This window comes from Pleurodeles waltl, chromosome 9 (assembly GCF_031143425.1).
Source record: "Pleurodeles waltl isolate 20211129_DDA chromosome 9, aPleWal1.hap1.20221129, whole genome shotgun sequence".
In the NCBI taxonomy this organism is placed as follows: Eukaryota; Metazoa; Chordata; class Amphibia; order Caudata; family Salamandridae; genus Pleurodeles; species Pleurodeles waltl.
This window is the reverse complement of record NC_090448.1, coordinates 717,047,284-717,065,260: the sequence shown is the minus strand read 5'-3', so window position 1 is coordinate 717,065,260 and position 17,977 is coordinate 717,047,284. Positions and strand designations below refer to the sequence as shown.

Here is a 17,977-nt window from a genome sequence, read left to right as displayed (position 1 = left end):
CGTCGGCGTACGATACAGTGTTAAAGTCGTAACGTTTGATGATATCGTCCAGGGTGCTCATATACAATTTGAAGGGAGTAGAGCTCAGAAACGAGCCCTGTGGTACCCTCTGCTGTAGTGGGAAAAAATTTGGAGCAGTTGGGTGTTTGAGCCATCTTAAAAGTGTGGTTCTTAAGAAAGGAAGGGAACCACAGTAATGTTTGTCACCTATCCCACAATTCCACAGCCGCTCAAAAAGGAGGCTGTAGGACACTATATCAAAGGCTGTGCTGAGGTCCAACAGCACCAAGGCTGTTGTGTCTCCTTTGTGCATCACCTGCTGGATGGTCTCAGAGGCAAGCAACAAAGCAGACTTGGTGCTATACTGCGGCCACAAACCTGAATGGGACTTATAGGGGAGATCTCTTTCTTCCATGAAGGTGGAACGTTGTAAGTTTACATATATTTCTGCCACTTTGGACACAAAAGGAAGCAGCAACACAGGTATAAAGTTTTCCGGGTTTGTAGGGTCCAATAGTGGTTCTTAAGAAGTGGCATTAGGGTTGTGTGTTTTCAAGACTGGGGAATCAAACCAGACCTGAAAGAGTTGTTAAGCAGCTCCTCTGTTGTAGGAGCCAACATCTCTATCCCTCACTCCAAAATGGCTGAGAAGGCAGGGTCTCTACAGGCTCCTGATCTAACAGATTGGTTAGATACTCCACAGAAATAGGTTTAATGCTAGAGAGTCCTGCATTGTCTCCAGCAGGCTCAAACCAGGCCTTAAGACAAGTAGCATCTCTTACTGCCTCTGGAAAAGTAGAATAAATCATTGCCACCTTGTCATAAAAATATTGAGCCACAGCATTGCATTGTTCTTCTGATGGTGGAGTCACTGCTGAATCCCGGTCAAGAGAGGTTAATGACTTCACTATCGCGAAAAGTTTTCAAGAGGAATTGTAAGCCATCTCAATTTTAGTGGCATAGTATCCACGACGCGTCGTTCTAATATGCCTATGGTAACTCTTCAGAGCTGTCAAGTAAGTAGCCATATTGGTGGGATCATACTTTCTGCACCAAACATATTCAAGGCGTTTATAGTTATTTTTCAGCACAGCTAGCTCCTCGTTAAACCAGGTCACCGAGGGCTTCATTCTTTTCATAGTGCAATAGACCTGCGGTGCTACGTGGTCCAATGCACTCTTTATCCAGTCTGCTAGTTGTGCTACAGCAGTGTTTACACAGTCTGATAATATGGGGTGTCTCACTTCTAGCACTTGGAAGAAAGCACTAGGAGTCACCTCAGCCCATTTCCTTGTTTTAACTGGTTGCCCAGGGACCGGTATTGGGGCGGCGTGCCAATATTGATATGAAAAGGGAATGCAAAATGATCTGTCTAAGGAAGAGGGAGCGGAGAATCCACCACTAAATTGACTAGATTTGAAAGAAATGGGGTCCAACATATGTCCCAGTTTATGTGTAGGTACATGTACCAGTTGTGCTACCTGCAGAGCTTCCAGGCCAGCTGTCAAGGCAGCTGCCATTCGCCACTTACCGTCCTCAAAGTGGAGATTGAGGTCTCCAGTAATTGTGAAATTTGCATACCTCAGGATGCAGGCTGATAGGATGTCTGCAAGAGAGGCTGCAAAGTCTGTGGCCTGGCCTGGAGGACGATATAAAAGGAACCCTGCTACTCTGAAATTGCCGGATAACGCCAGCGAAAAGAAAACAGCCTCACAGCCTTCAATAGAAACCTCTAAAAAGGTGCAAAGGTGTGTTTGCCTATAAATAATAGAGATACCGCCCCTCACTGCAGTCATCTATCCCACCTAACAATTGCATATCCCTTAGGTAATGCTGGTAGCACGTCTGGTGATGAAAGTATGTTCGCTATATCTCGATTAGGCAAATGGTGTCCGGTGAATAGTCAGTGAGAAAATCAAATTCCTCAAGTTTGTCTGTCACTAGTGAACTGCAGTTCCCAGAGTAAAAGGGTGCCTTATGGGAAGAATTCAGCACCTTAGTCTCCAAAGTCGTAAGTGTTCATAAGGTCTGAAAGATGAAGCCGCAATTTAATCAACAGCTTGCATTGGACCCAAGATCTGACATGGGTCATTAGGGGTGGCAGGGGCCAATTTCCTTAACTCCCTCGAAGTGTATTGCAAAGGGGCAGACTCTGGACGACCGGGGGGCCTGGACCCTAGTGCCCTCCGGGCACGGGCGGATTGCGCACTGACACCAAGGGACCAACTAAAATCACACTGGAACTCAGCAGCTCAGCTTCCTCCTGGAAGGCTTCCCTACGAGGCGGGAGATACTGACGAAAGCAATACAACAAAATAAAAAGTGCAAATATTGAAACATAAACAGAATAAAACAAACAGGGTAGGCCACCTGAGATGGCTGCGCTGCCACGCTCTACAAGGAAAGAAAAACAGATGTCACCACAGCAACAATGTAGCCACAATCAAGATGTTCTCAGACTTCCTACATGAGACAAATCTGCAGGGGCAGTGTAGTTGACATGTCTAAATAGTCTGCCTCAACAAGGGGACATGGCTATGCCGACTGCGCACTGAGACCCGGGAAGCCAACTAAAACCAAACTGGAGCACAGCAGCTCTGCTTACTCCTGAAAGGCTACCCTACCAGGCTGGAGATACTGACAAAAGCAATAAAACAAAATAAAAAGTGCGAACATTAAAACATAAACAGAATAAAATGAACAGGTTAGACCACCTGAGATGGCTCCCAGGTGACGTCCCAGGTGACTAAGCCAGGCAATTGCTGAGCATGCTGCCGCGCTATACAAGGAAATAAAAACAGATGTCACCACGTCAACAATGTAGCCATGATCTGCTGTTCTCAGGCTTCCTATAGAAGCTTAATTGGCAGCGGCCGTGCAGCTGACAGGACTAAATAGGCCGCCGCAAGAAGGGGGTTTGGCTGTGCTAATGGCGTACTGAAACCAGGGGGCATCTAAAACCAAACTTGAGCACAGCATCTCTGCACCCTCCTGGAAGGCTTCCATAACAGGCAGGAGATACTGGTGAAAGCAGTACAACAAAATTAAAAGTGCGAACATTAAAACATAAACAGAATAAAACGAACAGGTTAGACCACCTGAGATGAAGTCCAGATGGCGGAGCCAGGCAGCTTCTGACCACGCTGTTGCGCTCTACAAGGAAATAAAAACAGATGCCATAACAGCAACAAAGTAGCCATGATCGTCTGTTCTCAGGCTTCCTACAAAAAGCGAATCCCACATCCTTGGCTCCAGCATGGCCCCTCCCAGCTCTTAGAATGAGCAATCTAAACGTGGCCATTAGGAGGCCCAATGCTAACTTTCTATTGTGCCCTTGGCTTTCGGCCCCAAACTTCTTATATTTACCATGTCCTTCTTGGGTGACCTCTTGGTCACACAATTTCATCAGCAGTCCAGGGGATTACCACTGGCATGGCAATGTGCGCAAGTGCTGTTTGATCACCATGGACAAATCAGGTTGTTTTTAGACAGATGTAGTATAATCTGGGTAGGCAGTCACAGCAGATTGCTCAAACTGCCATGGGCTTTTGGCTCAAAAAAGTTGCAGGAGTAAATCTCTGTCCCTAGAGTAGAGCAGCTTGGTGACGATTGGGCATGGTGGTGCTCCCTATTGCGGTATGCGTCCCGGGATACAATGTGCTCTCTCATTAGATAAGAACTTGGAGGTCTGCTAGCCAGCACTGTTTTGTCACTGTGGGACGCAGTGCTCTTAATGAGGATTCTGTGTCATCCACACATTCTGTCAGCTTCTTTTGGTCAGCATGTAGCAGAGTCTCCTCAATAGTGACAGTGTCTATTTTCATCTCCATTGATGACTTAGGGCCTGAATTCGATTTTGACGGATGGGTTACTCCGTCACAATAGTGACGGATATTCCGTCCACCGAAATCTGCATCCCATTGTTTCCAATGTATCCAATCAGGATATACTGTTGTGATGGAGTAATTCCTTCACCGAAATCTAAATCAGGACCTTGGTGTCATGTATTGCCTGGAGTGTCCCCACCTTGGCTCCTAGGCTTTGGCTGATGCTCTGCAACCGGGTGTGTGGTACACGGCCTGAACAGGTGCCCCCTGTGACCAGGGAAGGTAGACTCTGCCCTTACCTCGATCTGGTCACGTACCAGGTCCCCAGAAGGGCAATCCTTTAGCCATGTCAGGTAGATCGCCACAATCCTGTGCCTTTTACAGGGTGAGGGGAGCTGCTGGTCTCAGGTCGACACCACGGGTATTGTTTGACCCCACTGGTAATATGCCATTTCTAGAAACCTCGTCCACAAGGACCTCACAGTTAGTGGACCCCATCACAGGCACCCATGTGCTGTCACCGCTTGGGAGGACTGGCACCGCTCTGAGTAGATATGCGGAGGCATTAGCGAAGCTGATCGACAGTGCACCACAAACTTAGTCATGTGGCCCTGCCATGTTCGAAGGTCAGGCCCTGCAGTTCCAGCCATTCTTTGCACCTCTGGACTGGGCCCTGGAGAGCATAGTGGCACTGCCGGTGATGCCTTGTTTCTGGGAGCTGCTAAACTCGTTCTGCAGCCCTGCGTCCTCACCCTCCTGCAGTCACAGTGTCTGCACTCCATCACGCCTCTCCCATAGATCACCAAATGGGGACCGCGGTTCTGCTCACTTCAAGTCCCCCTGTAGCGCCAGTTCCTGTGGACTGGGTGGTGGGGTCTGGAAAGTGGGGTGTTGCAGGGTTATATAGGATTTACTCTGGGCCACACTCGGAGCCTGGTTCTGAGCGTACAATCAGGCTGCCATCTTGACAAAACCCCATCCACAAAATGTGTCATAAAGGTTTTTACATTCATTAGGAGAACATTTATCTATTGAGCTTATTAGGCTTAGCATAAAAAACCTAACTTCTGCACAATAGAATTAAGGTACAAGCATTTCCAAGCAGGTTGCTGGCAGATGGATTGTTAGATATATATCTAACTAATGCTTCATGATACTCCACATGGTCATTCTGCTTACAAGACTGATGCACCAGTGACCTTTTTAGAAACCATTCCTTTAAGTGACATTTGAAAAGTAGCAACATAATCACTCACAGATCATTATTGTATGGATTTACAAGCTGGCCAAGAAGCACAACACATAAAATAGTTTAAGAAACTTTATTTGCTTTACCATCTGCTACTTCCCTCAAGCCACCACGCTATAGGTAGAGGGTACGGCTTTCTACTCTGTGCACAATATGAGATCTACAGCAATACCAGTTGTAAATGAAAAACTTTATGCAACAATCGGTTTGCAGCTTGCACTGTTGCAGATTTACTTGCTACTATGTCACCTTCCTGGAGACATGATAGAAGCAGATCTCATATGGTGAATATACAAGCATTTAGATACACATCGATTGGGGATAAAGGATATAATGAAAGGAAGGGGCCTATGTCCATATTCGCGAGGGTTTCACTGGATTTGATAACGAGTCATTCAACACATGCCTAAAATCAGAACAAAGACTTCAGAGAAAAAAAACGAGCTGTAATATTCTGAACTTAACATTAGAGGACAGGAGAGAACGCAGTATGTGAATCAATAATGTTATGCGCTCCAAACTTTTTTTTACAGTTAAGTAATGTTTTACTTCACAGGTGAGGATATCTTCCATATACCTCGCCCTTCCCTGACAAAATATGAGAATATAAATGTAAAAAGGATGACCAGCTGAAGAGGAAGCAGACAATTTCCTGTCCAACACGGCTGTTTTTCTCTACCGATGTCTTTCACCAAATTCATAAGCCTAAAAAATGTCCCTGCCATTGCGAAGGTTCATTCCCGATTTCATTGAAATGGGCATTGACCCAACTGCTTGCCTCTGCCCATATTGGGAATGTGACAGTTTTCTTATTTGTCTTACATTTTAAGCTGTTGGGTTTACTTCTGTGGGTTGGAGGGCTGCATCAAACTCCTAACATAAGTAATTCTTTTTCTTTCTCTTTCATTCCCAACAGGCTCTGGACTGCGATGTCTTAGTCTATGAAGAGCTCATGACAGATCGTGCAGAACTGAGGAAGTCCAACTGCAGTTCAGTCAGTACGTGGGAAGAGTGACTTTTATTCGTGTAAAAAGATGAAGAGGCTGAGAGTTTCCCACCGAATCTGGCTCCTTGAATCCTCCTTCAGAGTACTTGTGAACTATTGGGCAGTAATTCCCAATGTAGCACAGACTAGTGCTGCTGGTTCCTTATGTTAGACCCTCATTAGCTCTTGGTTTGCCTTAAATATCCAGATTTGTGGACTTGCCTTCCGGTCAAGTTTATCACACTATATTATACATTGCTTTATTTTCCTTGAATTTGAAAGACTAATCTCGATTGTGTACTGCAAGGACGTCATATCCTTACCCAAATGGGCTTCTTCTTAGTAGCTAGATGAGAAGTCAGAGGTCATGTTTGGAAAAACAGACTAAGTGATTTCCCAATGTCGGATGTTCGCAACCATTCTGTCATTTTCAAACAAGTTCAATACATGGTATACTTAGTACAATTCTAATTTGGATCCGTTTTCACTCGAGGTGACATGAAGGGTTGTTTGAACATAATCCGTGCAAACCAAAAGCTCTGAGTTATCTTATGCCTCTTATATATAGTTTAAAGAATTGTAAAACTGTAAAACTATACCTGTAAGGTAGTCCCAATTTATTCACATGGAGGATGTTTATGTTTTGTTGGTGGAAGAGAGAAACGGGATTAAACAACAACTGAAAAGAAATATAACTTTGCAATGAAATATTGGCTTTGTGTAGTCATCTGTCTAGGATCATCGGTATAATTGGGCAGACGTTGCTATGGCACTGGGGACAGGGTTGTGAGGGGCCCAATGAACCCCAGTTACGTCTGTCTTTTACTACCCAAACAGGGAAAGAGGATCAATTTTCCTTGCTTACATTATAACCCGTGGGACCTTTACCAAGCCATGGTGACTGACAAATTCGTGAAAGTAGTGATGGGTATTTTCTGCTGACATTCAATTTCTGTTGAGCAAGGGGCAATGTGAAAAGCTTTTGCTTGTCTTTGGCCACAGAATATTTTTAATTAGACATTGTCAATGAATGTGGTGGTCAACCACATTGGCAGCTCGTAATGTGGCTGAGCAGTGAGTCAGGTGCACACTCACTTGTACCCAACCACTTGCAAACGCATACATACTCACATTTACCCATCTACATGCACATTCAATCACAGCCATCTTTTCACAAGCCCACACATATATACTCATGATTCACAAGCACATACGTATACACACAAACACAACAACATTAAACAAACACTTACCGGGTCACGGCAGTGACATCAGGTGGTCAGCAGAAAGGCCTTGTTAGTTCCTGAAGGTTTCAAGGAAGGAACAGACTCAGGAACAATCCCGCCACCTTCTCTTATTAGCTGACCTCATTGGTCAACCAATGAGAGTAAGACCTTCCCTAACTCGTTACAAGTTGGGATGGAGTCAGTGAGAGTTGCTAACCCCACCCCATAAGGCATCACCGATGGACAGCCCGGCCAGGGCACTTCAGGGCTCAAAACTGAAGTGCCTAGGTCTGAGACTCTCGGTGATGCACTTCTTTGTAATGAAGGGGAGCCTTTCACAACTGTTTGCTGGGCTGATGAGGTCAAGCCCTCTGGCTGCCAGGGCTGTGAAATCTTCAGTCCAGCATAGTTTGGCTCAGTCGGCCAGGCACCTGCATATTAGCATATTTTTGAGCACTTGACTGCTGGCTTCAACATGATGGGTGTCTGGTAAGCTGACCTTTGCTCAGCCTGACACTCGTCATGCTTGAAAAAGGGAGCATGAGTGTGGTCCCTCTGCCCTTAGTCAAGGGCCATGCTTGGTCAACTAACTCCCCATATCCTCGTTTGGATTGATGTTTCTCATTAGCTGACAAGAAGTGCTGTATTAAAATTTGGTTGGTGTTTGAGCATACAAAACACATTTGTATTTAAATACTTAATTTTGAAATCATATATTCATGGCTGAAGAAAGGAGTCATGAATCATAGAGATTTTTTAGTTAGGTCGGGATTATCGTTTGTTGTAGTAATTTGTTTGAATAAGGTCTGTTGCCATACATCTAACCTCTAACGCTTGTGGTTGCTTCCAACTTGAGGGTCAGATCTTTCAGTGAAAGTTATGCCACAGTAGTATATTTGGAGGTGCATAAACCTAGCTTGCACCAGGAATTGAGATCTAAATTATTAGTTAAGTGAAGCCAGTGGTACCTGGAGCCTCTCCATATATTATCTTAAATAGGAGTTGGTTGAATCAGAGAATTGGATAGACCAGCATAGTCACATTTTTAAAAGACCCTGCTTTGGTCTGATTTTTTTTATGTCTGCAAATGAAGATGTAGATGGTTAGCTCTCAAAATTAACCAATTTGTCAGTCTGTGGTGTATCTGTGTCCCCGCATTCCAATGTGTGAACTTACAGGGCTGGTGATGTGCAAATGCACAAAGTTTCACAAAATGACCAGAGGATGAAGGAGGCACCCGATGACACATTTCAAGGCAGTATTGCACATTTCCAGAGTGCTTTACACATCTCCTTTTGCCCTCAGTGATATGCGGTGTCCTGGCATAGTGTCAGCTTTGGATGACGCAATCCAACCAATGTTCATTGAGCTGATGAAAGATTGCACAGATCTGTATTTACCATCTGGATGCAAGTTGGACATCCTTATTCAGACAAGTTGCAAGAAACATGCTAACCTTTGATACCTATTGATTTTTACATATGCTGTCACCATGGTGACTATTTCAGTGACTTATTTCACTCTTTACATGGCTCTTTATACGCACAGACAATGCTTTGAATGCAGCCCTTTCAAGTTTTTTAGTAGACCGCAACCTGAAGCAATGATTATAATCCAGAACCGTTGCACATTTTAAACTAATACATTAATTCTGAAATGTGAAGATTATGGGTTTGGTAGCATGTTTCTTTTCCTTTCGCCTATGTTTAGTGTCACACTGAATAGGGAGCAACTCTATATTTTTGGGAACCTGTTTAACTAATATTCACAAACCAAACCATGGCGCCCTTATAGGAAGCTTTAGAACCTATGCTTCCTAAGAAAATAAACTGTATAGACTTGTGAATGAAATGACCATTTCTCTAATTACTGTTACAGTAAGGCACTATACATGTATAGAAAATAGGTGCTCCAAAAACGCTGCAGTAAATGTGATTGGGGACAAGAGTGAGCAATGAGTTTGCCGGTGAATAAAACCATGAAGATTTAATGTTGACCTATATGATCGAACATTTTAAGCAAACACATACTGAAGTTACAGGTTTTTAGGACCAATCTTAACATCAGTTAAAAGTGAAAATCTATAAACGTCCAGTTTTGACCCCCAACACAATAGTTTTCTACTGGTTCTTCATCGGAACAAATGAACAACTTAGAAAATCAGAGGATATGGGTTAGCCTATACGATCAATAGTAAAACACTCTTTCTGAGAGTTGGACCCATGGTCATGTTTGAATCTTACCTTTCTCAGAAAAGTCACATGATCAAGGAAACCTCTTGTCATGTACGCTATACTAGTATGGAAAGTTTTTCTTCTGAATCTTGGGACAAGTAAACAAAATACTGTCTAAGCACAGGTGTGCCATTGGCCAGTAAGGACAATTTAACAGGAAGTAAGTGAAAGGCATAAAAAGATCACTCTGAAGGAATTGCATTAAGAACTTCCTATGTAGGTTCAAGATATCAAATGGTATGTACTTTGAACACATTTTGCACATCACTTTTCAGAATACCAACTGAAAAGAACTGTCTCTCATAATATCAAAGTTATCATCCTAGAAGCTTTAGGATCAATTAGCCCTTTCAACATTTTCTCAGAAAAGGATAGATTATTATAGAGAGTCTGACTTTAGAATAACCATACTCTTGGAGAGAGGATATCCCAACAGTATTCTGCCAATTTGCCCTATCTTGGGCTTTCCTGTCAGCAGTATCCTAGCTCCTCTTTCTAGTCACCCACTTTTCTCTCAACTTTGCTAATCACAGTACATATATGTTGCTTATGTTTATGGTTCAAAGAAAGTAGAATGTTCAACATCGGCATTTGAGTTTGTGAACATTCAATTGCCCTTTAAGGATTTTCTTCAATTTTTAGTAAACAGTTGTTGACTTGCTTGTAGGTCACTTTATGGTAGTACATTCATGTATGTGTGCCAGTTGGAAACCATATACTCTCTGATAAGTAGCCTTGGAATTCTGGAGTGGGATTTTCACGCCTTGCATTTGTCACACTTAAGGAACATTGGATTATACATCTTCAGCCATTGTTTCTTTACAACATGGGATCCTTTTCAGGATGATCTGCTTGCAACCCATACCAACCATACTGTGTTAAATAGAATTCCTTGCAGAGCAATAGATGAATAGGACAGGTTTTGTTCTAGATTAATCAGATAGCTTCTATTTGTTTACCATTTAACAATGCCATTAGAATGTTTGTCCTTATTATAGACTTAAGATACTTAGGTGCTGATTTAGAGTTTGGAGGAGAGGGTACTCCATCACAATTGCAAAGGAGTACCCTCTTTGCCAAACTGAATTCTCTCCGATTTACAGACAGAAGGATCTTTATTATGACAGCGGTGGAGACTACTCCGTCTCCGTTAGACTCCTTCGACAGCCCGACTCTGTGAGGGCCTTCAGAGGCTTGGCCATTCAAGTGCCTGTGCGATTTAGAATTGTTGGTTGAATGGCCAGTATTTCTTCTCCATTACCGCCTTGAAAATTCGTAACGATAAGGGACAGTAAAAAAGTTTAAATTACCCCCACACCATGAGAGAAAACTCCCATGATATGTGGGGGGGTGGGGGGGGGGGGTGTCTTCCTGTTTAAAAAAAAAAAAATAAGATCCCACTTTGGGATTTTATTTTTGGAAAAACAAAAACATGACATGTTAAAGTTTGACTGACCATACTGTAATTTTGAAGATACCATCCATCACACTTTTTGGACATTTGCAGGAACTGCTATGAATCCAGTTCAGTGTTTAGGGTTGTCCGCATAGCTGGTGGGCAACTCTTAATTTGGTGGGAGGAGGACCCTTGGTATGGACCTTTTGAAGTCTGCATCCAATTACTCCCTAATGAGCTAGTACTTGTATAAGTTAATGCAGAATGTTTTACCTTTGATTGTTACCCTTAAGCATGCCATTCTTATTTTTATTAATGCTTGAAGCAAGTTTCAATTAAACTTGTGAAAGTAATCAGACAGAATTCTGCAGTACTGGTGGAGGGTAATTTGCACTTGTTCTTTAGGGAGTGTTTTCTGTTGTTGAGAAATCACATCAGATCCGTCCTTTGAGAGTTTTATACATTCCATAATAGCTGACAGAAAATCTTCTGAAGATTTTTCTCTTTGTTAAATTCAGTTATTTGATGACATGTTTATTCACATTGTGAGTTTCTTTTTGCCAATTTTATGGAGAGGCAGTTTAACTGTCCAGTGCAGTTAGAAAAGCTGTCATGTGTTCCTGTTTGTCATATTGAACTCTGCTTCCCTTTGGGTCAATCAACCAAAAACCTGTATTTCGGACACAAAAGTGACCATAATAGCACATTAAAAACAGCTAAAATCAAACAACAAAACACTCTCCCTAGTTTCAAAAACATGCATAAAATTAAAAAAACACAGTTAAAAATTATCAAACAAACTATTATATTACACGTCCAGTTAAACCATGTGTAAAGCAAACACCTTAACAGAAATACAATCTACAATTCAGTATAAAACTTGTGACTACTGGGCGAAAGTTTGAGCTGTCACTTAAAACATCAAATAATTTCTTCTAGTAATTGCACATTTAAGAAAAGAACATATACTAGCACAGTTAGATGGGGAATCAAGCTGTAGCAAGTACACCAGTGCTAGTCTCGAAAATCCAAGCCCTTGTTTGTGTAAAATTGGGATTAAGAATCTCTTGGTAAAATCAAGATCAAAACTTGCAGAAAAGAACAAAATGCAACAGACTTTGCAGCAAAGACCCATCACAAGGGCATAACAGGACTTTAGAGGGCTCAAACTGGCAAAGAGGAAAACAAGATGCCACCTTACAAAACCTAGCCTAAACCTGGTGAGTAATAACCTATCACAGGAACCATAAATCCACTCTAGATATGGTTCCAGAGATGAAGAGATTTGAATCTCCACATACTCTATGTTGGACCTTTTTTTAAAGTTTTGTACCCTCTGTAAGAGCTATCAACCTTTCCTTAAATGCAGATTTTACCCAAAGTATGTTCGTTTTACAAATTGAAGAGGGATTAGTAAAGAGTGCCAGCCTACCCACCTTTGTAAGTTCGGTACTTATACAATCAAACCACAGGATGTTATTGCCTTTTTCACAATTGAGGCAATCAATGATAATTTCTCTATTTAGCGAAGCATGTGGGTACACCCAGATGGAGCACCACAAAGTCAAGGGGGCAAGTTTAATAATGTCTTTGGCGAAATCGATCCCTTGCTCCTGATTTAAAATATAAGTGGAGAATGAAGGAGGGACACCCAAAAGTCGCCTGAAAACTCTATTTTGTTCCATCTGGAGTGACTTATATTGGAATAGCCCCAAATCCCTGCGCCACAGGTGAAGAGATGGAAGAGATTTCCTCTTATAAATTTCCTGGAGGGGGCATCCATTTTTTTCCTAATAACTTTAACTAGGTTAAAAATAAAGCCCACCGCATCTAGAAATGTCTGCCTCACTCTGGCTAAACAGGGGCCCCAATTACCCCGGGCATTCATAACAATGCCCAGATATGAGAAGTCCTCGGTCTGGGCAACCGACTGACCATGCAGGCAAATTCTCCTCATGTTACAGTTTCTGGGTTTACATACCGTGATGAACATCTTAGCTTGATTGGTGGCCAGGCCCAGGGTCCCCTTAAAAGACACAAATTCTTAGAACAGCACGTTAAGGTAATTTCAGGTTTGATATAAAAGAACCGCATTGTCTGCGTATAGCATTATGGGGGCCTTTTTCCTGCCCACAAGCAGAGCATCCGAAACCTTTTCAAGAAGGGATCAATGACAAATCATTATGAAGTGCCTTAAAACTGCACCAGGTCAGCCTCGATTCCAAGGTCAGTTAAGATCTCATGAAGGCCAGTCAGAACCTGCCTTGTAACAGTGTATTTACTGACCAGCAGATGGAGGTTTAGGCACTGATCCATCGTGCCAAGGCCCTCACGGAACACATATTTCACATTTGACAGTGTGTCAGACTTCTTGATCCAGATGAGGAGGCGCTCAAGTACAGCTCTGCCCACCACCTTAACAGCTGAAACCAGCAGGAAAATGGGTCGATAACACCCAGGGGACTGCTGGTTACCCTTCTTGAAAATTAGTTCAATAACAGCAGGGTGCCAGCTCTGCAGGAGGCCGACTTTGCACATGGCATTAAAAGCATTGCAAAGAAGAGGGGCCTAAAGTTCAGCAGCAGATTTATAAACATCCATGGGGACACCGTCCAGGCCCAGGGCTTTTTTTGCGGGACTCATTAATTGCCTCCAGGATCTCAGTGCAGGGAAATTCCAGTGCTAAAGAGAATGTCACCTCTTCCTCTTCATATTAATGGTTGGCACTCAAGCTATAGTCTATCGAAAAATTACCTACCCAGACTTTCGGGCTGACGGATGAGACAACAGAATTGGTTGTGGGGCAGCCGATCTAACCTTATTAGCCTCTGTTCAAAAGGCCCTAGTATCCTTTAGCCTACAGGCCCCAATTAATTTTCCCCAGGCCTCATTTTGCAATTCCTTATTCTTGTGCTGCATAGCTGCCTTGTACTCTAGTCTATATCTACGTATTTTATTTAAATCTCTAGGAACCTCCTTCAGGGCCTCGTGCAGTAGTGATGTTGCCTTCCTACAAGGCTGGTCAAACCACTTGGTCTCTGGGGGACCAGGCCTACATGGCTTCATTAGAAAATTAATTAATCTCCTGGTTCTGCCGAATGAATTAGTTAACCCTTTCCCTGTATTCAGCTGAAATGGTGAGGCATTGATGTATTAAGGGCAGATGATTCGAACACAGCCTAGCAAGAAGGACATGCATATCTGCATTTTTCAAAGCCAGACGCAGCTCCTGAGCCTTGACTTTGGGCATATCTTTAACAAGCAGGGTTACTGAAGTCCAAGTCCTGTTCACTTTAGAACTTTAAGTGAAAGGCCGTCCACTGTATTCCCCAGTTTCAGTGTTTTCCACTCTCCGATTACTGTTATTGTATTGGAAACTGTCTGCTACCTTTGGGTCTTACTGACTAGATGAACGCTGAGAGGCCATTGAGTAGTCTCTTGTGGGGTACTTTCAATATTCATCTTTGTCCTCTTGCATTTGTTTATCTTCCTTGCCCTTTTTTGTCTGATGGATTCTAGATCTCAATATTATGTTCTGTGACTTTCAACATTAATTTGCTCTTCAAGCCCTTACCCACAGGACAAATTGGTGAAATAATTTAATTAAGCTACCATTTTTCTTTAACAGGTCATTCATTTATTTGTCCATGTCTTGAGTTCTGTCCCGCAGTTTAAAATCTGCACGTTTGTAAGGAGTGATACTGCAAATAAAATGTTCAGTTTTATCATTCTAGCTCCTAACATACTGAGAAGTAAAATATCTGCTATTCCAGTTTTTTGTTGTTGTTCTAAGTCAATCTGTGGATTATAATTTACTGATGGCCAATATTTATAAAAGTGGATGCGTTCTGGAACATAACAAAGTATCTGCTACTGAAAATTTAGTGAATTAAGCAGGGGAGATGTATAACCTGTGAAGTTGAAAGGTATGGTTTCTGTATGTAGCAGGCTTGTCAACCCACAAAGCAAAATATTTTGTATTTCCCAGGGGTATTTGAGTTCCACCATAGTCCTGCTCAGATCTAGCCAAGGTGCCCATATAGAGTGTCTGTAATCTCTATGACCCACCCATGTTAGAGTAACAGTTTGTTAGTAAAACTGTACCACGTTTTTCTAGAAGATAATTTTTTGATAGCGTTTTCCCTCTTGCATATTCTATTTTTCTCTAGTAGTATTTTCTTATTTGTAAATATTTAAAAATATTGTTTGTTTTTATTGAAAAAGTTCCCATAATGTTTTATTCCTGTCTGGTAACAAATCTCCTAAATTGAGATTTGCATCTCCCAGCAGTGGTAAAATCTGGTGTTTCTGACAATTTCCACTTAGGTAGTGTCTATTCAAATGTATCCACAGTGTATCCGGGGTCACCCAAGTTTTAATATAAAGGATCATTGTTTTTAATCTTACTTTTTCTTACTTTTATAAGTACCTTGGATTTCAAAATGAATCGTAATATAAAATACTAAAACTCTCATTAATCATTGTGGTAACATTGCATACACGTTCTCTATGCTCTTTTTTAAGGAAGTAATAAGTATTTCTACAGTGCCCACAGAGCCTACTGAGGTATCTTGGCACTGAAAATAAATTTAAGGCAGGGGAGAAACCATAAATTGCAAAATACCAAACAATGCTATGTACTAATGCAAAATAACCACGTTTTAAAGCATTTCTGAGGGCAAGACAGTTCAAGAGTGCCTTAAGAGGGAACGGTTTCCACTTTTAAATGATGATGACTGAGAAAGCTTTAGCTATTAATCTTAATTGCTGAAAGAGAGGGTCTGGAAAGTGATTAAAAGAACAGCAGAAACCCATATGAGTGTGATTTTGTCTCTGAAATTTGGCTGAAATAAATTTGGAACCAAGATTGTGAATCTTCTTGTGACAAGTACAGAAGGACTTGAAAGGAAGGCAACAGGCTTCAGGGAGCCAGTGCATTTATCTAAGGTGGCTTGTGATATGGGTTTCCCTTAGTAGACCAAGGACTAGGCAAGCTTTCCTGTTTTGAATCATATTTTGGATAAATCACAGTAAACTGCATTTGCAATTGCATCTTTCAGTCTTGAGGACATACAATCATAAGTAATTGTTCTCTCTTAAGAAAGTGGTAGTAAATATAGTATTTTTCACAGGAGTCTCTGAAACCCAAAGAAGTCAACCAGCGGAGGTCCTATTAAATTAAGATCTTTGTTTTATCTTTGCTTTGTTTTAGATGATTTGTGTTTACACAGACAGCAATGTACATGAGACAGGAGTAAAAATAAAATTGAGAATTAAGGGATTCAGTATAAATAGTTGCAGAACAGGGTGAATATCATAAGTGTAGCAAAACAAGGAATATTAATAGGATCTAACAAGGTAAACTACTGGAACCATTTAAGCATTAATGATGATCTGAGTAAGAAGTTCTGAGGAACCCCACAGGAGACCTCCCTAACAATAGATTGAAGGGGTAAGGGCAATCACTTCTTTCATATCATCTAAGAACAATTCAATCCAAGCCAGTGCACTCTAAACCCATACAGAGGAGACATTAGGATTATATGAGGGATAGAGCAAAATACAGGTGATAGATCAAGCAAGATCAGTTCTGCTCCCTGATCTAACATAAGGCAGATATAGTAAAATACTGCTAGGATGATGGATTTTGTACTAATGTTAGGCCTGAAGCCACTTGAACTGGGTCTAACAGCATATTGTTTTCAAGAAAAGCAAAGAGTTGAAGATTTACCGTAGCTTCCAAAATTTTGTAAAAAACTGGTAGTGACAAAATGGGTGTATCGTTTGTCAGTATGGGGGGGTCTGGCGTGGATTTCTTCAGAAAGGGTGATACTACTACTTTTATTCCAGCATTTGTGAACCACTGAAGAACAAGAATAGTAGACATCAACCTGTTTGCCTTCTCGAAAATTTAATTGGTCAAAACTCCTGTGGGGATTCAGAAGATGTGTCTATCTTAGTTGTGATGAAGTCCTCATAACCTTGGCAGGGCAGTTTTTTTTGGTCCTCCAGGAAGTCAGTTTACGAGGAGGAAGGGGATTATCTGCCTGAGAAGAGTGCATTTTTTAGCTGAATGAATGAATGAACGAAAATCTTTATTTCAATTATGAAAAATAATCATAAAAGAACAAGATTATGTCAACAAATAACGATTCATATAATAGAATAAAAACCACATGCTTAAAATCCATAAATCTCATCAATACAAAAGGCACGCTGGCCTAAAAATTTTAGGACACGAATCATACTAAAAAAAATAATTTGGAAAGAAAAATAAAACCTCAGACTATTACAATATAAACCCAAATTCATAATCTTATTCCAGTAAAGTGCACTCTTCAAAAAACAAATAACTGCCCTGTCAACAGTAGGTTTGTTCATCATTTGTAAGTATATAAAAGCAGGGCGATATTGATAGAAACCCTTGGCTTTAAGAACACGCAGCAAAAACCTCCTTCTAGGCCAATCGTAGTGGCTGCAAAACAGTTTCAAATGTTCTAAGGTCTGGGGCGAAACATTGTCACAAGGACAAACCTTGATCAAGGACGGCTCTTATTGCCCGGGAGGGAAACATAGGCTATATCGGACAGAGCCTAATCTAAAAATGGCAAGGAGTAGACTCTCCCATGGATTTCTGACAAAAGATAGATAGGTTTTAAAAGCAACAAAGCCCCGGCAGAGAGACAACCCAATGCCAAGTTTTCTCTACCTTCTCTGGCTTGCTGAAGAAATAACTCCTTCACAAGCTTTCTGTCTGACCGTTTTAGCAATTCCGGATTATAAAATAATTCAGGATGCCCCAGCGACAAAGTTACAGATCCAATATAATTAAGCCACAGGATTTTATGGCCTTGCTCGCACCCAAGGCAGTCCTTGATGACCTTCCTGTTAAATGTAGTGAACCCCCAACTCCATACTGCAATCCACTGCATATAGGGGCAATTTTTGCATAATCTTCTGCAGAATTCAGGCCCAGCTCCTCATGCATAAACAAACTTGGGCTGGCAGGGCCCACCCCTAATAACTTCCTGCAGAAGCAGTTTTCTTCGCGCTGAATATC

The 17,977-nt window shown here is 41.7% G+C and overlaps 1 protein-coding gene across 1 annotated transcript in view; it reads left to right on the top strand.

Moving 5' to 3' along the window:
- Positions 1 to 17,977, top strand: part of CTSF (cathepsin F) — a 291,086-nt gene that overhangs the window by 77,294 nt on the left and 195,815 nt on the right. The window contains exon 3 of the mRNA XM_069207833.1: positions 5,993 to 6,074. Coding sequence (XP_069063934.1) covers positions 5,993 to 6,074 — 82 coding nt within the window. The remainder of the gene's footprint in view (positions 1 to 5,992; positions 6,075 to 17,977) is intronic.